Raw genomic sequence first — 25,644 nt, 5'->3', positions numbered from 1 at the left:
TGAGGTTCTGCCTCCATGGGGCGCAGGGATGCTCTGGAACATGCCCCGCCAGGGTCCCAATGCCCCATAGCTGGCCCGTGAAGCGCCCCTTCGGCATGGGGGCCTTCCCTGAGCAACACTGCCCTCAGCCTCCCCCCTCCCTTCCGCAGGTCTCCCCCCAGGCCCAGCCCCGGCAGCCTCCACTACTCCGACGAGGATGTCGCCAAGTACAACGACCTCATCCCCGCAGAGAGCAGCAGCCTGACCGAGAAGCCCTCGGAGGTGTCCGACTCGCAGGTGAGGGCCGGGGGACAGGCCTCGAGAGGCCCGGGCGACCCTCCCAGGGTGCAGTTTGGGCCTGCGGCCCATCAAGGAGCTTCCTTACCCCGTCCTTAAGGGGGTGTGAGATCTCAGGGGCCCCAGGCAATGCTCCAGAAGTCCCACGGGGGCCAGCTGCCACCACCCAAGCTCTGCTCAGTTTGCACCCACTGCTAATAGGGCTCCCAGCACCTTGACCACAGAGAACCCCCAAGAGCGTGGTCTGCTGGAGTCACCCCGCGTCAATTACGCAGTAGTGCTGGCCGGTGAAGGAGCACAGGACAGGCTGGGGGCGTTGAAAGAACATCTGGCCTTTGCAGGGGCCCGAGAGCTGCTAACCTTAGGCCGTCAGGGCCAGAGGGGTCCAGAAACAGGTCCGGGTGCCCCGGAGCCACCAGGTGCCCCGGGTGGGGAGCAGTGTGGAGCAGCGGGGCATTAATCTTGGGAGGTGGCGCCCTGAGTTTGGGTCAGGTTCTGCTCCCTCTGAGCTGGGGCTTCCTGGGGGTGGTAAATCACCTCTTTGAGCCTCGGTTTCTGCATCTGAAGAACGGGCAGGAACAATAAGGGACAAATTCTCCGAGGTCAGGCACAGGGAAGCTTGGCACAGGCTGGCACTCAGCGCTCACACACACAGGGGCGGTGCCTCTGGCAGACTCAGGACATGGCGGCCCCCAGGGACCGTCCTGAGCTGTGGGGAGAGGGGATGTGTGCATTCCAGTGACATGAGGTGACGGCCTCCCGCCCGGGCCTCTCGGCCTTGGCCAGGCCTGGCGCTTGCAAGCAGGGGCTGTGAAAGGCCAGTGTGTCCCACGCCCTGGACCTTTCCACCCAATTCTGGGAGAGGACATAGAGGACGAGGCACCAGCAGGGACCAGGGCTGTGGGCTGGGAGGAGGGGCCAGTGAGCTGGGATCCGGTGACCAGCCTGGACCCAGGGCCTCCCCCTCGCTGCTGTTTTGTTCAGCTCCAAGGCCCCTGATGGACCTGGCAGAAGCCAAGAGGCCAGAGGGAAGGCCCCGGCGCAGAGCTGGCAGGGTCAGAGACCCCATCTCAGCCCGACTTGCGCAGGGACTCATGTGATGCAGGTCAGGACTTCTGCTAGGAGCATTTCATTCTGTGCAGCCTCCCCGAAGCAGGAATTTTCATTCTTTCTGCCCAGCAAGGGTAATGACCATTTAGTAACCATTTAGACTCAGCCACTCGATGTCTGTGGAGAGGGTGAAGGCAGTGGCTGTGGAACTCTGTGCCCACAGCCCTGTGCCCTGCTGGTGCCTCATCCTCTCCCAGAATCAGGCGGAAAGGCCCAGGCCATGGCATTCCCCGGCTGCCCCATCGGCTGCCCTGGCCTTCAGCATGGGCACTGTGCTGCCGTGCCTGCTGGCTGAGTGCCCATCCATCGGGGTCAGTCCTCAGCTGAAGGCAGAAGGAAGTGCCGGATGCTCCGGCGCCCTGGGTAGCCACCCCTGCGTCTGGAGATTCCCATACAGGACACAGAGGGCAGGCCAGAGGGTCTTACTGTGGACAGAACAGCCAGCCCCCCACTGCCCTCATCACCGTGCGAAGCAACAGGAGCAGCAGAGCCACGATGGAGTGTCTGGGAGGGGAGCCTGGGACTGTCCACTCCTCCTGCCTCCCTGCAGGTCAGCAGCCACACAGGCTGACCCTGAACTTCAGCTGCTCTTGTTCTGAAGCCCCCGCCCCCCAGGTCCTCTGACAGTGAATTTTGCATATGATTCTGTCTCATATCCTAAGTCAGACCCCTCAAAACTCACTCTTAAAAGTGGGGAAATCTGCCCAGCTGCCCCCTGCGAAATGGTGGCAGAGGCAGAGGCCCCGTTGCTCGTGAACAAACATGTGATACCATGTGAGCCCACCTGGGGCTGTGGGGGAAGCTGGGGGAAGGGGCTGCTGTGCCCAGAGAGCAGGGGGTGAAGGTGGGAGCTGCGCCTCACTTGCGGGGTGCTAGTAGAAGTGGGTTCCAGACAGAGAAATCCCAAAGACTAAGATTGAAAGACCTGTGGCTTGTTTGCTGGCGCTTCTGAAAGTGAAGCCTGGCTGCGTTCCACGCTCATTTTCAAAATAAGAGCCTGAATGTGGCAGAGAATGGCTTCGTGAGCACATCTCAGAGGAGGGGCAATTGCAAGCCAGGGGCGAGCCCCGCCCGGTCGAGGTGTAAATCTTTGTCATCTCCCGGGGCAGCGAGTCATCATGGGCTTAAGCGACGTGAAAAGTAAGAAATAGGAGAGGACCCGCTCGAGGGCCTCCGCTGGGTGTCAAGCCCCACATCGTCACCCTGGACAGTTACGGGGCCCTAAGAGGCAGACACGGCTCCCAGCCCGGGCAGAGGGTGCCCCTCCTTCCCTGGCAGAAGTGGGGGTGGGGCGGGTGAAGACAAGAATGGGTCAGCTCTCGCCCCTGCAGGCTCCTGTGGCCCCCACACAGCTGGACCCTGGGGGCACCTGGGAGGCCCAAGGGCTGGTTGAGTGAGTTTTGCATATGACTTCTGGCTAATAGTGCATATGACTCCACTTTTTTATCCCAAAAAGACGTGTTCGCCCCACTGCACCGCCTCAGGCCCAGTGCGCATGTGTGGCCTCGGAACCGACCCGTGCAAGCCACCCGACGGGGTGTCCTGACCTAGAGAGGACCACGTGTGTCTAATAATCACGTCTTTTTATTTCTCACAAAAATATCGGCACCTCAGTAACTGATTTCAAGGGGGAAGTGATGGACAAAAAGCTTCCTGTTCCCTGTGGTGCCGACAAGCCCCGGTGAGGCGTCCCAGAGACCAGGAAGCCCCTGGAGGACAACCTGGAGGAAGTGGCATCTCAGCTGGGCCTGGAAGTGTGAACATGGCTAGGCCCTATGTGGAAGGGAGCCATGCGGGGGTGTTGCAGAGTCGGGGGGTAGCTGTCCTCGCCCTCCCTCCACCAAGGGTCTCCTTTGTCAGCGCTGGCCCTTGTCTCCCAGTTTTTTCAGCCTGACACATGCAGATCCTGGAACCCCACAAACTAGAAAACACTCCAAGCAGCTAACCCTGCACTTCACACATGCTGGTGGAAGCTGTGGCTGTGCTGGGAGGAAGGAATTCAATAACTGGGAAACAGGCTCCAGCAGACCAGCAGCGGGACCTTGGTCCTGGGGCTCAGGACTGGCAGTGCAGATTCAAATGTGGGGCCCGCTGGCTGGGGGGCCATGGCAGCCTGGCCCGGCCCAGCTCCCTGGCGTGGAGGGCAGGTGGAAGGAGAGGCCTCCCTCCTCGAGGGAGGTCCTCACCCAGGCATCCCTGACAGCTGTGGGCAGTCTCCTCACCGGCAAGGGCACAGGTGTCCTCGTGACCTAACATCTAAAGAACTTTCCTGGAAGACATCCAGATAGAAAATGCAGGGAATCCAGGGCCTGACAAAATTCCTCCAGGGGGTGGCGGGGAGGCATCCAGTGAGGAAAGCACTGACACCCCCACCTCTTATCCCAGCAGGCGCAGCCCCTGTGGGGGAAGACACAGCTAGTTCAAAGGAAAGCATGTCAGTGGGGATACATGCCTCATGGGGCTGGGGGCACCCTGGGGATCACAGAGGAGGGGTCCTCTGGGGCAGCGCCTTCCTGCCAGACTGCAGGAGTTTCAACCAAAGGAGTGACCCAGCCTGGCCCGGGGGTGTCAACACCATCCCCCAACCTGGCAGCACCGGCCCCAGCTCCAGCTGAGTTGGGTGCTAGGGACCCTGTAGACGGGGACAGAACAGCAAGAGACAAGACTTGCCTTTGCCCATCTCTTTTGTTTCTCTTCTCTGGGGTGCTCCCTCCTGCCAGTCCATCAGCAGGCCTGGAGTTGGGGCTCCCCCCTCCTCTCCACCTCCACACCTCCGGGCGGGCCTGCAGCAGCGCATGAAAGGCCCCTTTGTGCAGCCGTCACTGGGAAGCTGCATTCATTTACCCAGGGCCAAGGGAGAGTTGAAAGCCAGAATGGAGGCCTCTGCCCCCCTCGCTTGCTTTCGTCTCTTCTCACCCCACCCCCATCCAGAAAAGAAACAGATGTTCCGGAGGTGGAGGCTGGAGCCCAGTGGCTGATGCAAAGACCTCGCCTTCCTCTGCCTTGGGAGGCTGAGCGAGGGCAGGGAGCCGACCCCCGCCTCCCGCAGGGCCCGCTGCTCTTGAGTTTCCTTCCTTGTTTCCCATCCCCACTGGGAATCTGCCCACAGAGTGTTGGCACACAGTAGGTGCTCAGCAGATGGGAGCTGGATGAATGGGCTTTGGGGTCTGTGTCCCCAGGAGTCCCAGAGAGCCCCATGACTCTGCCAAGCAGGCCCAGGGTGGGGTGGCAGCCGCCCAGCAACCTCCCCTTGGCCCTGCCCCTTCTGACCTCAGGGGGGACATCAGGGCCCTTCTCACTCAGGGGCATCCTTACCGTCTCAGTCTCTCTTATACAAGCGCCTTTCCCCTTGAGAGCTGCAGGGATCCCCCGTTTTACAGACCAGGGTATTGAGGCCGAGGGAGGCTAAGAGATGGGCCCACACTTCTGGCTGGTGAGAGACAGAGTTGGACCTGGGCCGCCACCTCCTCCCCAGGGACTCACTTGCCCTGGGCTGTCCCCACAGTGATGGGATTCCGCTCCAGGGCTGGGGCCTGGGACTCGATGAAGTTCTAGAACCTCTAGCAAGGATGCTGGCAACTGAGCAGGTTCAAGAGTGCCCTCCCAGAGAGGTCTAACCTGGAAGGGAAATTGTGGGGTGCTCCCCTCTCACCCACCCCCCACTCACAGACCCTCACCGCTCTGGGACCAGAAGGACCCCCAGCCCGCTGCATCAGGCATCCACCTCAGGGTCCTCAGCCGCCCCCTCCTCTGGCCTGCTTGCCGCAGCCCCTGGCGTCAGGTGCCCAGCTCAGCCCTCCCTGCTCCCGCCATATGGAGCCCTCGGTCCCTGCAGCCCTTTGTTCACTCCCGGCCAGCAGCTGGGCTGCAGCAGGGAAAGGAGCTTGTATTGTGCCACGTTGCATCATGAGGAGGCCAGTGAGGGACTTTCCATTGTCTTGGCAGCCAGCCCTGCCTGGCAAAGAGGCTGAGGTCCTGGGGGTGTCTGCTGGGGGGCGGGTGCAAGGAGAGGGGCTGGCCTGAGGAGGAGGGAGGGCAGAGACTTAAATTAGCTGCTTGATAGGGGAGCATCAAATCCCCAGGCTGGAAGAACTCCCTCCTCTGACCTCTGCCCTGAGTGTAGGAGCGCGTGGGCTTTGGAAAGTCCAGCAGATCTGACTGCGAGCCGAGTCCTCGTTTCCTTGGGCAGAACCACCTCCTTGGGCAGAACCCCCTCCTGTCTCTGCCCTTGAGTCTTATCAGCAGGCAGGTAGCGTTTGAAGCTGCAGCACAGAGGTGGGGGTTCAATATGGCAGCTCCCCGCCACAGGCGGGCGCCCTGGCAACCCACCATCATCACTGCCCTGTCCCCACAGTCACTTCTCTTGAGGGTCTCGATGCCACCGAGGACTGTGACTTGCTGAGAACAAGCTGGCGTTACGCTTCCCTCCATTGGTTCTCTTGGCCTGTAAACCAGGATGCGGCCCGCCTCGCCCAGCTCATGGGCCTTGGACTGTTGGACTGCTGGTGGCACTTTGGTTTTTGCCCAAGCGTGTTCCATTTAGGTGGTGAAATGGGCCCCGCCGAGCTTGCATTTGCTTCAGGGAGGAGGCAAAGAGGCAGGGCCTGCTGAGCGGCATTTCCCCGAGCGCACTAAAAGCACAGTGCCTCTCTTCCAGAGCATTCTAAGGGCTTCCCATCTGCTGTCTTATTAGTTCTGAAAAGTGCTGGGAGCCGGGGGAGGGGGAGGGGTGCCTGGTATTTTTAGGCCGAGATTCTGAGCCCTCCTGTTTCGCTCTCCTGCTCACACGGGCTCCCGTCTGTCTGGTGCTGATTTCTCCATCGGCGGATGACGCAGGGGCCCAGGACACCAAAGTACTGCAATTTAGCAACTATTTAATATCTGATGTTTTCTGAAATGGACCAGAAAAGGCACCAGAGAAGTTGGCGGGTGAAGGTTGGAAACGCGTGTTGATGTGCTGCTTGGACTTATTTTATTTTATTGTATTTTTTTAAAGATTTATTTGTGTATATATACAAGAGCTGGGGTACAGGCCAGAGGTGTGGAGGGTGAGAGGATTCGCCAGCGACAGAGTGGGGAACAGAACAGGCAGATCGACTGAAATACACTGCTGAGGGGAGCAGGGAGCCAGACAGGAGAGGTCTGCTGCGCCATGTGGGTAGCTCCCTGGCCGGGGATCGAACTTGTGCTGCAGTGACTGCTGATAGCTTCATAGGTTACGTCTTAACCCCTTGTGCCACCAGGGAGGACCCCTTATTTTATTTTAATATCCTTGAACTTATTCTAGAGCCAAGTGTCGCTTTTACTCTGGATCACAAGTGCTTGAGCACCGGCCTCTGCTCAGACCCAGGTGCCTCTCGAAGTCTTATATTCTGGGCCTGGCTTTGCCCCCAAGCAGGCAGCCAGGGAGGGGGCCATGGCATCCCATGGATGGGCCTATGGTCTGAAATGTGGGCTTTGTTATTGTTTAGGAATGGAGACAACAGCCTTTGCCAAGGTGGCTCATTACTCACAGTCCCCAGGAAGACACCCCTCTCGCCCCGCACCCCCCTGCTCACAGGGCACCCCCCTGCTCACAGGCTTGACCAGGACACAGAGGGAGCAGGAGAAAAATGTGGGCAACTGTGCAGGTTCCCACAGGAGAGGGGAGCAGGGAAGCTTGAGCTAGTTTGCATAGGTCCAGTGAAATCCAGGATGTAGGTCCTGTCCCTGCTGTCTGGTACCTGAACCTGGGGTGATGGGGAACAGAGGGTTGTGTGTCAGTCTGAGAGCTTTTAGGGGAGGAGGGTTCTTTGCTACCCCCAAAAACCAATCTGGAAAGGTGGACACCTTCCAGGGTTAGCAAGCGATAGTCTGTAAATAAAAAGCCTTTGTTCGCTCCAAGAAGTCAGACACGAAGGACACATGTTGTGCTTCATTTTTCATGAAATATCCAGAAGAGCAGATCCTCAGAGACAGAGAGGATGGGCAGGGCGGGCGCAGGTACCCACAGCCCAGGGCCTGCAGGAGGCCGCCCCCAGAAACCCACCAGGCACCCTGCCCTCCAGCCCTCCCTCTGCCCCTGTCCCCAGGGCCACTGACCCCCGCTTCTCTGTCCCCCCAGGGAAGCGACAGTGAGTACGAGGTGGACTCCAACCACCAGAAGGCCCACTCCTTCGTCAACCACTACATCAGCGACCCCACGTATTACAACTCCTGGCGGCGGCAGCAGAAGGGCATCTCCAGGGCGCAGGCCTACAGCTACACCGAGAGCGACTCGGGCGACCCCGACCACACCACCGCGGCCAACAGTGGCGGCGCCCAGCAGGGCAGCCTCTTCCGGCCCAAGGCCAGTCGGACCCCAACGCCCCAAAATCCTCCTAACCCCCCAAGTCAGCAGAGCACCCTCTACCGCCCCCCCAGCAGCCTGGCCCCCGGCTCCCGGGCTCCTATAGCAGGATTTTCGTCATTTGTTTGACATCGGAAGGGGAAAAAGAGAAGAAAGAAGCCCCACACCCCTCCGCCCCTCCCGCACCGCCTGCCAGAAAACAGAAACACCAAGAAACCAAGTCAACTCTTCACCTCCCAAGTTTATTTTTCCAGAGATTCCAGGGCCAGCAAAGCCGGTGTTGAGAAGAGGGAGAAGGAAACCACGAGAACACGTGTGTGGCCAGCCACTGGTCGCCTTCCAGATCGTGGGGTTCACTGCTCCTTCAGGGAGCAAGCAGAGTTGGGGGAACAGTGCGGCCGACGTGGAATGGGGTGGGCCCTGCAGAGAGAGCGAGGGGAGGAGGCAAAGAACCCTGGAGGGCTGTAAAACAGGCATGGCCAAGGGGAGAAGAAGCTTCTGGAAGCTCAGCAAGCTGCGTGTGCAGAAGCGCTGGGCCCTTGGCAGGCTGGGTCTACGCAGGGGTGAGCAACCCTGGGGCAGACTCGCCTTCTTGTGCTGCTCCTCCCCACCCCAGACATCGACGCCCCCCCCAGGCCTGGCTCCTCAGCCCCCACTACCCTCCCTGACCTTGCTCCACTTCTTCCCCACAGGCATTTGGTTTATTGAGAAAGGAAAACAAACAGTGGGGATTTGCTCAGCTAGTTTCTTGTTCCTAAAATGCTTTTTATTGTGAATCTGAGTGAATCCGAGGAAGGGGGTCCCCAAGGGTGGGGAGAGAACCCACCTCTGAGCCCAGCCCCCTACCCCCCCTTTGCTTGAATCCACTGTCCTGCACACAGAGGTGAATTTGGGAGCAGAAGCGGAAGGTGCTGGCTTGACGTCGCTGGGCTGAGCAGGGGTGACAGCAGTCAGGGACGGAGGAGAAAACTGGTTTACCTTTCTGGCCATCCAGGCAGCCTCCTGCCTCTTTCTTCAAGGAAGAGGGAAAGTCATTAAGGCAAAGAAAAGCACCTTGCCCGAGCTGGGCAGCCAGGCTGGAGGGGCAGGTAGCCATCTAGGCATGCCTGGATCTCCCTGGACAGACGCTTCCTCCTGAGGCACACATGTGCACACACCTCCACATACGTGCACACGCACACATGTGTGTTTGCCAAGAAAAGGGCCTAGAGCTCCTGTCCAAGACAAATCCCTTTGGAGTCTGTCTCACAGCTGAATCTCCCTCGCTCTGAGCCCACGGGTCTCTATGTCTAAAACAGCTGCAGGCACCCAGGGGACCGGGCCAGAGGCTGGAGCCCCCAGAGCTTGCCCAGCTGCCTGGCACCTCGTTTACCACAAAGATCACCCGACCCCCTGTCCTGTCTTCCTGGCTGGGCTTGGCCAGCACCCACGGTCCCCCAGGCTGGAGGGAGAACAGGTCTGGTGGGCCCGAGGGACAAGGGTAGCTGACGGGAGGCCAAGCGTTAACACAACAGCCTGCTCCAAGGAATGTTCTTTAAAAAGCCACTTTCCCTGGCTTGTATCTTCCCATCAGCTTGGGACTTCCGGACACCCAGGGGTCGGGGAGGAGCCTCCTGGCTCCCTGGACACCCGAAGCCAGCCCAGCGGAGGTGGGGGTGGGGTCTGGGGGATGAGGGCTGCTATGAGACATGCTCAGTTCAGCAGGGCCCTGGGGCGGGGGCAGAGCTCATGAGGGTGCTGAGCAGGGGCCCTGCTGGCCCCTTCCCCGGGGAGGCGATGGCCTGTTGGGGGTGAGGCGAACACGCGGACCCCGGAACATGTAGAAGGGCAGTGAAGGTGCTCAGCAGGCAGGCCGGGGGCGCGACAGCAACCTCCCAACACGGACGTCACACACAGAAGGTGAACATTCCCCCTCCAATGCGGGGCCCAGGACGGAGGCCCGCCCCACGCACATCTGGCATCACCATAGCAGCACATCTGTCACGGAGCACGGCTTCCTCTTCCTCTCAGCTGCTTCCTTTGTGCCCACCTCCCCCTTTTCCCAATCTGCCCTTCACCATTTAAGGAAGTTCCCAGGGGGCACTAGGGAATGACTCTCATCCAGCCCAGGGAGGCCAGGGCGGGGGACAGCAGGGACGAGTAAGAACATCCCGTGTGTGCGTGTTGCACGTGAGGCCAAACCCTGTGCCTTTCACGGATCGCCCGGGGCACGAAGATGCTCGCCCCCGCCCCTTCCCACACGCCAGTTCACACCCAGGCTGATACGTGTGCACGGGCCAGATGGCGCCCTCACACACACGCACAGATAGGCACAGAATGCCTCGCGGTTGCCGCTGATGCTGACGGAGTCTCGTCTGCAAGGCCCGCACAGCCTGAGTCCCTCCCCTGGGAGGATCTGTCCTCTAGAGGGTGAGGACCCTGCCAGCCAGGACCCTCAGACCAGCCCAGCAAGGAGGCGGGTCAAGGCGAAAGTCCCAGCCTTCTCCAGACCCATGGCCAACCCACCCCACCCCCAGTCACATCTGGAAGCCCAGGATTCCAGCTGTGGATCTCTAGAGTTCTAAGAGGAACTCTCTGCCCTGTTTACATATCTGTGGGGAGACGTGGGCCCCTGGGCCCTGTCAGACACATGACCACTTCAGAAGTGAGGTGGGCCTGGCCCGAGGGGGAGGGAGCCCCGCCCCGACCTGACACCATGTGCCCTCCCTGCCACTGCATTTGCAGCAGGGACGCTGGCCACCTGGCACCTCTTCTTTGTCTCTTTGTGCCCTCGGGAAATCTCCTGGTGTTCCGCGCAGGAGCCCGCACTTGGCACCCGGGGCTGCCCTTCCCCCTCGTGACCGTGCCTCCGGGGTTCACATCAGCTCTGCACCCAGACTGCCAAGACGAACCAAAAAGCGGCTCCGGGTTCCACAAGCCCGTCTCCCAGCACTCCAGGGAGTTTGCACACCCAGATCGCCCCTGTGCCCCCCGCCAGACACTGCCGGCCGATCAGAGGAAACAGGACACTTCCGGCTGCCCCGCCCGGCGCAGGCTGCCTCGAGGCCTTCTGTCTCTGCCCACACCTCCCTGGGCAGTGCTTTCAAGGTGCCAGACCTCCCCCACAGCCCACCCTGAGCGGGGCTTCCCTCACCCCCAAGGTACATGTCTGGAGGGGTCCACACTGGGTGAGGGGCCGCGGGGCTGGAGGGGGCGCAGCAGCACTGCCGCCCGCTCTGAGTGCCTCTGCGTGGTCCTGCCCAGCGGCAGCCCTGACCCCACCCTGAGCACAGCTGCCCGCTCGGGACCACCCCTTGTCTGTTTCCATGAGAATAACCAAATGCATTTACACGTGTTACCTTTCTTTATGCATAGAGACTCCAAAAACGAAAACCAACACAAATCTTTATTTTTTTGATTTAAAGGATATAATGAAAAATTATGGGGAGAGTATTCATTATGGCGGGTGTCTGTCTGTAAGAAAAAATATATATATATCTATATGTCCTATAGCTTGTTAGCAGGTTTATTTTTTAAATGAAAGGTAAGGAGGAAATTGGTTTGACATATATACCACGAGAAGTCCCATGTCCTGTCAAACTTGTCAGTATTTTATAAATAAACATTTTGTTTTGGAGTTTGGATGCGCATTCCTTCTTCTCGCTGGAAGGCCAGCAGGACCCTGCCCCCCCTTCACGCTCAAGCAGTCGGCTCCCCAAACATTTTTGCAGAGACAAGCAAGGATCCAACTTATTTGCTTTCTTGATAGGTGAGTGGCCACATGATCCGTGAAGTGGCGTGCACTGTTTTATTTATTCTACACTTTTAGCCTAAGAGCCTGTCTCGTTCAGCCAGATCAGAGGCAAAAGGACAAAGTTCCAAAGAGTGGGGATGGCCGTCACCTCCACTTGCCCAGCTTCCCTCTGCCAGGCACCGTCCTACTCACTCTCCATTGAATCACTCAACGGCACCTTGAGACAAACACATAGGAGGAAGATTGGACCAGGGAGAATGTAAGCGACCTGCAAAAGCCTGAACTTGCACTCAAGCAGGCTGGTTCTAGAAATGTCGCCGCCTGGCTATTTAAAGGCAAGTTCCTCACCCATTTTCATTCCTGATTTTACAAAACCAGCACCTCACATCGCAGGGGTCTTGATGCAGGAGATCCAGTAAGTCCACCCAGGCTTAGAGTGAGGACTGGAATCAAGGTGCGAGCGGAGCTGCATTACGCGTAGACGCACAGCTCCGGTGGAGTCAGGCAAGAAGAGAGTGATGGAGAAATGATTTGAACGGCAAGTGTCATGTGGCTCGAGGACACCCTCATGGGACACAGTCTGTGTGACCCAGGCTGTAAGGGTGCAGCAGGCGCTTATTCACAAAGGCTGCTCAACCAGTCATAACGTAATTAACGCAGGAAATTCGAAAGCTACATCTATGTATCTCGTATACTTTACTTAAAACACAAATGTGGGGACCTCCCTGGTGGCGTAGGGGTTTAGTCTCAGCCCTATCACCGCTGCAGCCTGAGTTCGATCCCCGGCCAGGGAGAAACCCACATGGCGCAGCAGACCTCTCCTGTCTCCCCGCTGCTCCCCTCAGCAGTGGATTTCAGTTGACCCACCTGTTCTGCTCCCCACTCTCTCTCTGGTGAATCCTCTCACACACACCCACACCTCTGACCTACACCCCAGTTTTTCTACACAGATACACAACATTTTAAAATCACACAAATGTAAATTCATTCACCCACTTGTTCCTATCAGGCATTTTTTCTTTTTTAAAGAATGGGTTCCTTGTAGGGGTGCAGGCTAGAGGTGTGTAGCGGGGAGTGAGAGGATTCACCAGAGTCAGAGTGGGGAACAGAACAGGCAGATTGACCAAAGTACTCTGCTGAGGGGAGCAGCAGGCGAGTCAGGAAAGGTCTGCTGCGCCATGTGGGTTGCTCCCTGGCCGGGGATCGAACTCATGCTACAGAGCAGCTGCCGATAGCTTCATAGTGCTGAGACTTAACCCCTTGTGCCACGAATGAGGCCCTTTCTTGTCTTTCTTCCACAACTCACATCTGAAAATCATCTCAGTGAATTCCAGCCTCTGTCTCTTTAAAGAAAAGTAAATCTTTCCTAGGAAGTAAGGACTGAGGGTTTCCTTCCGGTCTCTGCTTTTGCAGGTAAGGAGTGTGGATGTTGCCCAAGAACAGGTAAGAAACGGAAAATTAACAAACTAGGAAATTAACACCTCTTCTTAGATCTGTAAGATAATTGAGCTCACAGACCAAACCTCTGCCTCAAACCTGGAGAGACGAGAGACAGACAGGTGGACGCAGGGATCTCAGCTTGCCAGGGTAGAAATTGTGACTTGATACACGAGCCGAACCCTAGCTTTTATTTTTTTTTTTTCCTTGTTTACGGCTCTTGTCCATGGTTAACTGAACACATTTATTTTTGCCACTTTCCTCTATCAGAGCAATCCCTTTCCAAAGTATTCGATGTAATTGCCAAAGAACTGCTCTCCTTTTAAGCACTCCTGTCTGAGCCACTGAGGTCATATTTAATTAAACTGTGTCATTACTATAAAAAGTAAAACTGGCATAAACAAGTTTGGGACCAGTGATAATTGACTCTTTGTAACCACACTGGGTGAAGGGTAACAACTGAAAGACATTCTAGAACTGCAGACAGAAGAGTGGATTCTAGTTCTAGAAGGATCATTTACAAATGGCGCAACTTAAGGTGCCCCTGCATTTTCTCAGGGGAAATGAGTGATGCACCCCCAGTCAGGAGGATAACAAGAGCCAATAAAATCGTGGGGTTTCAAAGGAAGGACTTTGGCCACAAAAAGTCAAATCATGTTTGTTCTGACCCAGAAGTCTCAGTGCACATTAGCTGCAAACTTCTTCCTCATTCATTTCTAATCACAGACAGGTCCCTCCCTGCCGGTGGCCAGTGTGTAGCTTTGGTTATCTCCAGCTTCATCAGCGGCCAAACACACCAGGGAAAAAGACAATGCCTGTGGTGCCCCAACCGAAAAAAAATAAAAAAGAGGAAGATAAATCTGCTAAGAAGTCAGGGTGGGGCAGGAAGGTGTGACACCACTGCCTCCTTCACCTGGAAGGTGGCCTCTTCTGGAAAGCACCAGGAGGCCTCTCAGAATGCAGTGGCATTTCTTTTTAAACCCCCCCAAAGTGACCAAACAGGAAAAGCATGTTTTGTGGTCAACCCTAAAGACCCCAGAAGTGGCAGACCTGGGTTCCCATAAACTCCAGCTCAAGCTCAAGTTCCACCTCTCCAGCCTCCATGACCCCACCTGTGGAATGGGCACAACTTCTGCCTTCTCCAAGGTTAGATTCATGAAATGAAACATGGCAGGGGTGACCCCAGCAAGGCCCTGCCCTCCACCCCAGTGTCTCTGGCCTGCAACCTGAGGCAGGTCCAGCACCATCAAAGCTGCTTTTATCCATCTCCCAATCTTGATGGCAAAGCACTTGGCAATGAGGCTTGACTGGAGCCACAGATGGAGGAAGCCACTGCTACTTTTCTTTTTGACATTCAGCTTCTGGCATGGAGTAGGCACAGAAGCAGCTGGCTCAGAAGTTGTGGGTTACGGAGGAGGTTCAGTTAGGCGCAGGTGAGCAGGTAAGGGGAGACGCCTTGGTAAGTCTGAGCCATCAGCTCAGTCCAGGTCAGCCCAGCTGTTTGGCTCCCTTTGATCAATGCCCTCCCCAGGGGCGTGACAGAACCCAGACCTTACCACTTCCCATTCGGGGCTGTCTGCGCTGTGGAAAGCCAGTTGCTGAGAAGCTAAGTTGTACCATGAAAAAAGTAAATGGGAAAAAAAGGAATAGTCTTCAGTTCACTTTCTGCCCAAAGTTCACCGTCCAGGTCAACCAAACCCTTTGGGTTGGTTGGGACTTTACTGCTAGCGAACCAGTGCTGCAGCTAGGCCTGGGGTACCCTATATTTATCTGCTGCAGGGGCCACCTGGTTCAAATCCCGGCTCCACCCCAGATGCAGGGGTTTGTGCGAAACATTTAGAACCTCAGTTTCCTCCTCCGGAAAATGGGGAAGTTGAAAACTGCTTTGCAAGCCTTGGGGAAAAGGGTGCAGGTATTAAGGCGATTACACGGACCGTGATTTGTAAGCACGCTACCCATCAAGGGATTACAGCCATTGTTCCCGGATAAAGCGGCTCAGGAGGAATCCTGCAGGAGCCTCGGGCTCTCGGCACAGTCGAGGCGCCATCCTCGACAGTCTGCTCGCTCTCCAGCCTTCCCACCTGCCTCGGGACGCTGCCTTCTGGAATTCCTGTCCATCACAAGCTTCTGAAGCTGAGAAATGATGGGGGCTTCAGAGCGGGAATATAACCGGCCTTGCTGAGTATACTCGTCACTCTTCCAGCAAAGATGGCACCAGATTAGGATCACTTAGGAGCGTTTCATAAAGAGACTCTCACCAGGAAGGCAAAGGGTACTTCAGGGCAGGGCAGGACGCAGGGTTAGGGCACCCCAAGTCAGCCGTTACTGGGACCTGCAGACGGAAAGGCTGCATGGAGTCAGATGCCACAGGGGCCAATGGAGGTAGAGGACCACCAGCCACGGCCTGGCTCTCCCTCCTCCCTCTCCTGTCAGAGTTCTTCATGCTCCCCACTTCAGCAGGAAGTCAGGGGCGCTGGGGTGCAGTGCACACAGGCCAGTCTTCCCAGGGGACACAGAGAAGGTGGCACATGGATAGGAGGAGCCCCTGGGAGCCGAGTGCCTCCTACTCAAGCCCTTGATGGCCTCCTGGGAGCAGAGCGTGAATACCCTGGGCAGCAACACGGGGGGCATTTCCCCCGTGCTCTGCGTCATGAGGATGAGAGAGCAACTAGACCCACACAGCCCTGCTGGGAGTCTTCACCAGAACAAATGGGATCCTCTGGCACGTTAGAAAAGTTAACAATCTGATTTTCCATTGTCTGCAGCCTCCGGAGCCAGCTGGGGCCAAATCACAGCAGTGGCACCGCTGACCTTTGCCAGGCACGTCCACGCCCGGCATCTGCTGAAGGCCTTCTCTGCCCGAATCAGGAATGTCGCTTGCCCGGGCTTAACAGATAAGGACACCCAGACATGGCGAGGGGAAGGGATGTGCAGGGCGTGTGCCAGAGCCGGGGTGCACCCAGGCCCGCCTGGCATCCCTGCACCCGGCCCTTTGCTCACCCATAACCGTGGTCCTAGAGGGACCTGGAAGAGCTGCCCTGGAGGGGGAGGGGGCCTCCACACTCAGAACCCCCCACCCCCACAACCCAGACCAGGTGAGAATCATTATTTCAGGGCAAGGCTGTCTGCAGGGCTAGCAAATGTTTTCTTCTCTAAAGGGCAGGAGATTTTCAGGCCATGTGGTCTTTCCCAGCCCCGGCCCCCCAGCCGGCAAACAGAGATGAGCCATAAAGGCCTGGCTGTGTTCCCATCCATTTCATTCACTGACACTGACTTTCTAATTTTGTATCACTTTCACGTGCAACAAAATAGCATTCTGTTTTCCATTTTTTCCCCGAAGCTTTTACAAATGCTAAAAACCATTCTTAGCACACAGGCCAACACCAAAGCAAGCGGAGTTTGCTGACCCCAGGTTTAAAGTGGCATCCAGTTAAGTCCACACCTGCTGGAGCCTCTGTGGGGTTCTGGGGTGACCCCTGGATGAGGTGACCAAGGGGAGTGGAATAGATTGAATAGTGTCTCCCTCAAAACCCATGTCCACCAGGAACCCCAATTTGGAAGTCAAGTCTGTGCAGATATAATTAGGTAAGAGGAGGGCGTTCTGAATTAGGGTGTTCTAAATCCAATCATTGGGTGGCCTTATAAGAAAAGAAGGGGACACAGAGGGAGGAGCCCAAACAGAGGCAGGGCTGGCAGGGGTGCAGAATGGTGCAGCCACAAGCCAAGGAATGCCCGGGACCGCCGACCGCCAGGAGCTGGAGGAGGCGAGGATGGACCCACCCCTGACCCCTTGATGTTAGCCTTCCAGTCTGCGTGTGCATAAACTTTCCTTGGGTTAAGCCACCAGTTTACGGTCATTTGTTGGGGTGGCCCTGGGGAAAGAGAGTGAGCTGTCTTGGAGGCAGAGGCAGCTGACCCCAGGCCCTGGCCCCTCCAGACCTTGGGCCTCCCTCCCCCTGCAGCCTTAGATTTCTGGAGAAAAAGCCAGCCAGTTCTGAATTCCATTGGCAACTATGGGGTGTTTGCTTTCCTGTTTCTCCCCAGCCCCCTTTTAAATTGTTTCACTAGAAGCAAACAACAGTCATTCCCTGCGGTCAGGAAAAACCTTCATCCGACAGCAACCGGCAAAATATTAATCACAGATGCTGCTGACCAGAACTGGGGGGCCACTCCCCCTCTGTGTCCACCTCCCAAGCGAGCAGGGGGTCGGGAGCTTCTGGGTGTGTCGAGAGTTGGGGCGCAGCCGCCCACACATGGGTGGAGGCAGAATGCACCCGCCTTCTCAGACTGGCCCGGGGCCAGCTCCGTGGGAGACAGGCAGGCAGCTCTGCTGGCGCCTGGGACCGCACACCCTCAAAAGGCGAGGCACCACAGTCCCCGGCCTCTGCTGGGACCCCACAGTACACGGCCAGAGGGAGGACATGTCTGCAAGACCCAAAGTGACCAAGGCCGTGTAAGCACAGACTTAGCCAGACACTTGCGTCCATAAACTTATCTCCTCTGGCACAGGCAGGGGCAGAAACTCCGAGAGGCCAAGTACCCTGCCTGAGGTGCCAGGGCCAGGACTCCAGCGATGCCTCCCAGGCCTGGGGACCATCCCACCTAAAATACCACGTGTTGCAGTTTAAAGAGAGCCCGAAGCTCCTGGGGTGAGAGTCCTGCCCACACGCCTTGGGACACTTGGCGCTAGGACCCATCCTCTGATGTCCAGGCCTGCTCCTGTCCACCCCCAGCCCCACGCGTCTCTTCCAGGGAGCAAAGCCTTGCTCTAATTCAAGGCTCCTGGAAGGACACTGAAAGATGCTCAGTGACCTTGGCCTTGCTTGCTTTAGTGTTATGAGGGGAATTGACCAACAGCAGGGAACGTCCCAGAAGGCTCTAGAAGTCTCAACTAGAGGGGACTGGTGGAGGGAGGGAACAGCACCTCAAAAGTAGCCCCCATGTCACTCCTTGGAAGGAGATGTACATGGGGGTGGGGGCCAGACAGGAGGGGGGGGGCTGTCGAGGGTGGGCGTGAGCACACCTGTTAGTGGTTTTCCTGCTTGCCTCCCACCCCCACGTACCCTGCCCTCTGTAATCAGCCGCTGCCTGTGCTTGTCTGGCCTCGTCCTCATGCCCAGACCAGTCCCCAGATGCAGACCGTGAATCAGAGGTCACCCCGCTTTGCTGCCTTCTACGGGCTCTCAGGGTGGGTGGGGACACCACAGTTTCACCACAGGAGAGCCTCCCCTTCGCCAGGATGGGGAGGGGCCCACGCAGGGAGCAGGAGGCAAGGACACGTGTGACGCGGTGGCCCTGACACAGGCCTTCGGGAAGAGGGTCAGCTGCAGAGCCGCCACCTCCTAAGGGTGGCCCACGCCAGCCCCAGCTGCCTCGGGGAAATCTAAGCCCGTGTCCCCAGGTGCTTCTGATTTTTCAGAAACCAGGAATTCACATTTTATGTAAATGTCCCTTATGCTTAAATATTAGCAACTAAAAATACGAAGTGACTTTAAGCATCTTCCAAAGATGTTCGTGACGCTACCACCAGCTCCTCAGCTCCCGGTGGGTTGGGAGAGGGACACTCTCCCTTAGAAAGATGGAGTCCATGTTCCCTCCTCAAATCCGCGAGGGGGTTTGTGACTACAGCACAGGCAATGCCAGAAATTTCAAGGCTAGATGCTCGTTGTGGTTGAATAGAGTTTCCCAAGGAACACGTTAAGTCTAAGCCCGCATCAACTACGAATGTGACCTTGATTGAGGGAAGATGAGGTCATGGGTCAGGGGGGCTTACCCCCCCCCATGGTTTGTTTGCTTCTACAAAGGGGGACGTTTGGACAGCGAGTTAGATCTGTACAGAAGAAAGACAAAGTAAAGACCCAGGGAGAGCACCGTGGGGAGACAGAGGATTTGGGTGCTCTGTGCAAAGCCAAGGAATGCCAGAGGAGCTCAGAGAGAGGCATGAAAGGCGCTCCCCCAAAACCACTGGGTTTGGGACTTCCAGCCTCCAGAACCGTGGACAATGCATTTCTGCTAAGTCACCCGGTTTGTGGGGCCTTTTTTCACAGCGGCCTGTGGGAACTCGTGCAGTCACAAAGGTCATGTAGCTTCCACCTGGTTCTCTTGGGCTGCTTGATCTTAGCACTCAGCTGCCATCTTCCAAGGAAGCTCAACTACCAGGCGTGGAACATCACACAGAGGTGTCCTGGCTGACAGCCCAGCTGAGCTCCTAGCTGAGGGGCAGCATGAACCCCCAGACAAGTGAGTGAAGAGATCCAGATGATTCCAGATGATTCCAGATACTCCTCAGATACTGAGCCACCCCGCTACCCAAGTCTTCCCAGCTGGGACTCCTTACATCATGGAATAACACAAGCCCTTTCCCTGTGCTCTTTCACAATTCCTGAGACTCAGAATCCAAAAGCATAATAACATGGTTGTCTGGGGAGAAGTATGTTTTTATAGTCACAGTAGCTGGAACAACTGTGTAGCCAAGTGGGATCTATCTTCAGGCTACATCTGACCCATGGCCACCATCCGGCCTGTGGCCTCTGCAGGCAGAAAAAGCTGCCCAAGCTGGAGCCAATCTTCTCCACAGCCTCCAGGAAAGGGGAGACGGTGATGAAATGAAAAGTGTGGGGGAGAGGAGAGCGAGCTAGTGTTTGTGCAAGATGTCCCCTTCTACCAGCAGAGACCCCACTTCAAGAGCCCAGTTAGTTCCCCAGAGCTGCTGTTTGCCGAGTCACGTGGAGAATGAAGCTTTGCCAAGAACAGCAGGAGGCCAGCAGCCCTGCAGAGTGGGGCCCCACCGGGCTCTTGGGAGATCAGATGAGTAAGTGCTCACTCTGGATAGACTCTTGGAAAGCCTTGTCCTGAGTTCTGCTAGCAGTTGGCTCTGTGACCTTGGACAAGTCATTTTGCCTCTCTGGATTTTATTTTCTGTAAAGTGAGTGGCCTCGGTGATTGCTACATTACATTATTCTTCCTAAAGTAGCCAAACTCTCTGCTTCAGAAGAAACGGAAAATATTCTTTTCTGCAAATGTCATTAATTGACAGATTCCATTACGAGGCCCACAGCCTCCTCACCCCAGCTCTCTCTCCCTATTGCCTTCTGGGGACTTTCAACTCACAAAGTTTTGCTGTTTGCTACAGGGAAGGACTCCCAGATGCCACTAGGCCAGGATTTTACTTAATATGCAGAAGTAAGGATGCAGGCCTGGGTCTGGGGCAGTCTGCCCCTGAAGGCAACTCCTGTTTGCTGGCTTGGCTCTGCATGGCCTTGTCCTCAGCCACGTCGCTGTTTGGAGAGCACTGGGCTTATGCAGGTGATGGAGCGCTTGGGGAGGGAGAAAGTTGGCGTCCTGCAGCACCAAGCCGCCCAGATGGGAAGCGTAAATTAGCCTTGACATCAGCCTGGGATGAGTTATTGTTATGACTCAAAGGCTTTACAGGAAACACACATACACACACACACACACACACCAAGACAACACTTAGAAAACTGAAAACTCTGGAGAAGAGGAAACAAACTCTATAGCAACCATAGCTTTGACAGTTACTCCCAGCCCACAAGCATGTTTATCTGAACTTGGACCTTCAAAGTCTGTCCCCAAGAGGGGATGCTCAGGAACATAATTGTTCTGGAAAGTTCTAAATTAGGTCCTTCGTTTGGAGACCAGCCTGTGTCCATATGGTGAACCTTCCAATGTGGCCCCAGCTCTACACTGAACTCTGACAACCTCACGCCACGCCACGCAGTGGGTGGGTACCCATGTGGTCCCCATTTACAGATGAGAAAATCCAGCCCCCAAGGCTCAGGCGACTTCTCTCAGGTGATAGAGTGACAGCCGGGATTCAAGAGCAGGCCAAGCCGGCTCCAGAGCTTGTGAGACTTGTCCAGATCTTCGAGCCCTCGGAACATCAAGAGGGGGGCTTTTCTCCTTCTCCCAACAGTGAGATGGGACGCAGATGCTGGGGCCTTCTCTACCCTCACACCTTCTCTGCAGCCTTTGGCTCTACACAGGATCTCACTGGCTTGCATGTGGGGGCAGATTCAGGAAGGAAGACAGATGACTCTTAAAGCTCCTTTCTTCCTGGGGAGCCTGGGGGGTGGGGAGAAACTATAGGGAGCTCCCAGGGTCAGACAGAAATACACAACATCAGAAATTCAACCCAAGCATCTAGTTTTTGAGAGGCTTAGTGCCATGGGCAGGAGGGAAGTGGGTGGCACCCTAACAAAAAGCAGAGGCACAAGAGCATCCTGCCTTGAAGGGCTGTTCCTCTAAGCCCTGCTTGGGACCCAGTGGCTGCTGAGTGACACCTCCTGCCCAGCCCTCCTCTTCCCCGCTGCCGTGCACCAAGCTCTGGCAAAGGATTTAATTGGGGTCCTTAGTGGGGACATTGTGGGGGGACAGGGTGGTGAAGGCAGTGGCGGGAGCAGGTGGTGATTGAGCCAAGTTCTGTGACCTTCAAAGAATTGCCCAGAGGCTGGGTGAGTCCTTGAAACAATGTCCACCTTCCCCGGGAGATAGGAATCTGCCTGCTTGGGAAAGGTGGTGCAGTCCGTCTCCCCGAGTCACCACCCTTGCTCTCCGTGGCTCAGCCTGCTCACAAGAACGTCACGCTTCTCCTGTTCCTTCTGTCTGTTCCCGTCCTGCTGTCTCAGGGCTCGGCGGCTAGAGCTGTGGGCCTCCCCTGCACCAGGACTCACTGGCTGTGCCATCCTGAGCGAGTTACCTGTTACCTGAAAAAAGGGAAGAATAAGAACAACTATTTCAGGGGCCTGAGATGGACGACTCCAAGCCATAGCGACGTCCTCGGTCGGGGCGCACCCTTGGCCCTCCTAGTCTCCCTTACCTCAGCCTCCGAGCTGGGCCCTCAGAAGGAAAGCTTTTTCTGGGTACAAACAAAGCCAACTCTTTCCCTCCCTGAGTTCCTTGACCCGTCATGTCTCTGGAGGCCCAGGAGAGTCTCTGGTTCTCCAGCAGAGGGGGACTTTGCACGCCCCTCCCCGGAGACAATGTCAGAAAACGAGGCCCCTTTGCATGCGTCCCCCCCAAAGTCCACATGATGCCCTTATCAGAAGTCCGGGACTGCTCTTACAGATAACACTGCCCTTTTTCTTCTGTTAGCTCGATTCTGGGAAATACTGGCGGGGACAGCCCAAGGGGGACGCTCAGAAACCGTCTGTTTCCAGAAGGTCTATCCAAGCCCAGACCTTCACCTGGATACCAGCCTTGTGTGAACCCTCAGTGTGGCCCCAGCTCCACACTGAACTCTGACCTGTTACCCACCAACCTCACGCGGGTGCCACACGATGGGTGCCCGTGTGCCCCCCATTTACATAAGCGCAAACCCAGTGGTCAAGCGGCTGCTCTCAGGGGAGACAGTGGCAGCCTGTGAGCCCAGTCCAGACCTTCGAGCCCTGGGACCACCAAAAGGGAGCTTTGAGCCCTGGGACGCTCAAAAGGGGCGTGGCTGGGGTCCCCACTTATCCCTGGAGTCACGTGAAGCTCTAGCTCTAGAAATCTGGAGACCACATGGAACATTCTCCCGGGTCTTACTCCTTCCAAGGCCTCCACTAAAGTCTGCGCTCACTTTCTGAGGAGCCCCGAGCTCTGGCTGTGTCTTCCTCTGGAATAAACAGGATGTTTAGTGTCACCTCCTACCTTCCCAGACAGGCTCCAGCTCCCTGGTCAGGTGGCATGGAGATGAAAGGCAGCAGAGGGGACGTCTGAGGAGGGGTCTGGGGGGCTGTGTCATCTCTTCTTTCCCTGGCAGAGGGATGGAGGGGTCACAGCTCCCCAAAGTCTAAAGTCTGACTTGGTGACAATCATCATAGTGTCCAGCCCCTTGCCTTGGACGTGACAGTTCATGAAAGGTCACAGCTTTATCTCCTTCCATCGCCTGATAACCCCTGTGGTCCAGCTTGTCACCTCTCTATGGACATGACTCAGTAGAATAAGTGGCTCCCCCAAGGTCACATAACCCACATGTACTGACCCCACGTCTGAATGCATTTCCGGTAAACTCTGTGGCCTCTCTCTGTGCTGCCAGCTCTTGACCCATGTCTGCCCTTTTTCTGGGCCCACCTCAACCCCCTGCTACCTCCTGTCCTTAACCTAGTGACCAGCCTCCCTCCCTCCCTCCTGGGCAAGGGTGCATTGAGGCATAGGGTTCCATCACCCTAAGCTGTGGGGAGCTGTCATTCTGGGAGGATATGGCCTTGTGGCCCAGCCAGCTCATGCAGGGGCACTGAGCCCAGCTAGTTTCAGGCCAGGGTTAGCAGTGCAGACAGACAAGAGGGCTGAGGGCCTCTGGACCCCACTCCATCATCTGGCCAGTGTCCTGTGTACCAACCCACAGTGGAGATTCCAACCTCAAGCGAACACCGTGCTGTCCCCAAGGAGCCCAGGGGATCATTTGTTGTTTTAGTCTCTAGGGGCTCTCTCCCCAGAGTGCTGATATGTAATTCCCTCAGAAAGGGGGGTGGGGAAGAATCATGTGCCCGGAGCCTGTGGCAAAAAGTCCCCAGAGATGGACTAGTCCCACAGTGGTAGAGGGCCTTTCCCTGAGCCCCAGAGTCTCTACCAGGAGCCTGGTCTCCTGCGGATTTTCCCAGGTTGGGCAGCAGAGATTGCCCGGGCAGCAGAGGTTGTTCAGGCCACAGAGAGCTCCAGGTGATTCCTAGGGACCCTGGAGAGAAAGAGCTTCTGACCAGCTGGGTGGGAGTGAATAGCCTGGGGCAGGCAGGAACTCAGGTCTCCAAGGCTGACATCTGGCCCTGGTTAACCCCCACCCCCCCACCCCCCCACCCCCCCCCCCCCCCCCCGGCAGGTGGTGTCCATCCAGGGCCATCTCTTCTAACTTCAGTAGGGGAAAGCTGGGGGTGGAACTCAGGGTAGAGAGAAGTCAGTCATAAGATCATTTGGTAGAAAGGAACCTTGGTCATCAGCTGATTTCTTAAAGTAAAATGACCTGCCCAGCATCAAGCTGTTATGGTATCGGACAGTGTGGGGCCTCCAGCTTCTCTAAAAGGAAACAGGACCAACCAGGATCCTCATTAGGGCTGGGGCCAAACAAGGTGAACTAAAATGCCTGGAACCCCATGTTATCAAACCCCAGGGGGTGAGTGTCGGGGGTGGGTGGCACCTGGGGGAGGGGGGCAGGCCCAGGCAGCTGTCAGGATCTCACCAGCCCAAGTCCCAAGGGCAAGCCCTGGCAGCTAGGACAGGCAGAGACACACGCCCGGGCCTAAGGGCTTAGAGGTCAAGTTACATCCAAGGTGCAGCTAAGACCTCAAATCCCTCTCCAAAGTCAGGGGCTTAGAGCTTGCCAAAAATTTCAAGGTAGGTATGCAAGCTTCATGTTTTTCATGTTGTTAATTTCCTCTGGTTATCAATAAACAGCTCTAATGTGAAAGGCTGGAGGAAAACAACCTCGGCAGACACTCGAGATCCACAGGTCTGGGACGCCAGAGGCCAGCGAGACAAGCACCCGCCTTTAATCAAGCCTCTTGCCAGGGAGCTAGGGGTGCTGGGGACCGCTTTCCAGAGCATCTCCTGAGCTCCTCGTGTGGGCAGACGTGCCTGCTGTGGGCATCCAGAGGGCAGGAGTTTGACTTGATTCGTCTTTGTCCCAAAGGCAAAGTTCAGGGAATGTGAAATGCTTTCGGAAGCTGCCTCAAACGCCCCCAGCCACCTGTAAAAGTACAAACTACTAACAGGGCCCTAAAAGACAAACTAATTTGTTAAAAATAGAGGAAAGAGAGGCGTGCTTCCCGGAATGATGCAAGTTTTCTTGAGCAGGTACGATTTCAGGAGTTCAGGAAGCCGGTGCAGGGAAGCTTCCTTGCAGCTTGGAGCAAGGAGAGGACATCACCACCCCCAGGACCCGGGGAGGGGGTCTCGCCCCCAGGACCCGGGGAGGGGGTCTCGCCCCCAGGACCCAGGGAGGGGGTCTCGCCCCCAGGACCCAGGGAGGGGGTCTCGCCCCCAGGACCCAGGGAGGGGGTCTCGCGGAAGGTGGCCGTGGTGGGAAAGCCTGGCTCCTCTGCCCCGGCGCCCCAGGGAGCTGCTAAAGGCGAGGGAACTTTCACACCCAGCGCTGTGTCCACTCTCCCGCCAATTTCTCTCCGCTGGCCTTTATGAGTAACGATCATTCACAAGTGAAAGCTTCTCAACAGGATTCCGCGCTGGAGCCCAGGCGTCCCCTCTGAGCTCCTGGGAGCAGGACGCAGCCCGAGCAGATGGCCCGGAGGCCCCGGGCGCACAGGCTTGGGGAAGCGCGGCGCCCGAAGACAGACACCCCGCCGAAACCGGGGCGTCCCCAGGCGGAGTCTGGGGTGGAATCCGCGCACCTCGCGGCGCCGGCCCTCGGGCGCCCACCTCCGCCGGCAGGTGGGCAGGGAGAGCGCGGGGAACCCGCGGGGCGGGAGTTTCTAGTTTCTGGGCTTTGCCGGGACCGGGTCCGTCTCGGGCGGGCCTCGCGCGGGGCCATCGGGGGGAGTGGCGCCCCCACTCCCCGAGGGGGAGGTCGGGCCCCGAGCGCAGCCAGGCGGGGACGCCCTGCGCCCTCCCTGCTGGACTCCTGGCCGGCCGCCCGGGCCGGCCCCACCGCAGCCGGGAGAGCGTCGGGCTTTCAGATTTGAACCGCGGGGGCCGGGCGGGGCCGCCGAGTCCCCCCGCCATTGGCCGCGGCCGCGCCGTGACATCAGGCAGGGGCCGGCCGCGGGCGCGCGGGAGGAGCCTGCGAGGGGAGTGTCCGCGGCTCGCGGCCCCG

At 57.1% G+C, this 25,644-nt stretch overlaps 1 protein-coding gene across 2 annotated transcripts in view; it reads left to right on the top strand.

Moving 5' to 3' along the window:
* SDK2 (sidekick cell adhesion molecule 2) overlaps window positions 1-8,426 on the top strand; it is a 212,435-nt gene extending 204,009 nt beyond the window's left edge. For both annotated transcript variants that reach the window (XM_037495165.2, XM_054689621.1), the window contains 2 exons: window positions 150-276; window positions 7,490-8,426. In XM_037495165.2, the coding sequence (XP_037351062.2) occupies window positions 150-276; window positions 7,490-7,843 (481 nt within the window). In that variant the 3' untranslated portion in view covers window positions 7,844-8,426. The remainder of the gene's footprint in view (window positions 1-149; window positions 277-7,489) is intronic.
* Window positions 8,427-25,644: the final 17,218 nt, after the last annotated feature.

This window comes from Talpa occidentalis, unplaced genomic scaffold (assembly GCF_014898055.3).
Source record: "Talpa occidentalis isolate TD23 unplaced genomic scaffold, MPIMG_talOcc4v2.1 talOcc4.7, whole genome shotgun sequence".
Lineage (NCBI taxonomy): Eukaryota > Metazoa > Chordata > Mammalia > Eulipotyphla > Talpidae > Talpa > Talpa occidentalis.
The sequence above is the reverse complement of the archived record's forward strand: the minus strand, read 5'-3'. Positions and strand labels throughout refer to the sequence as shown.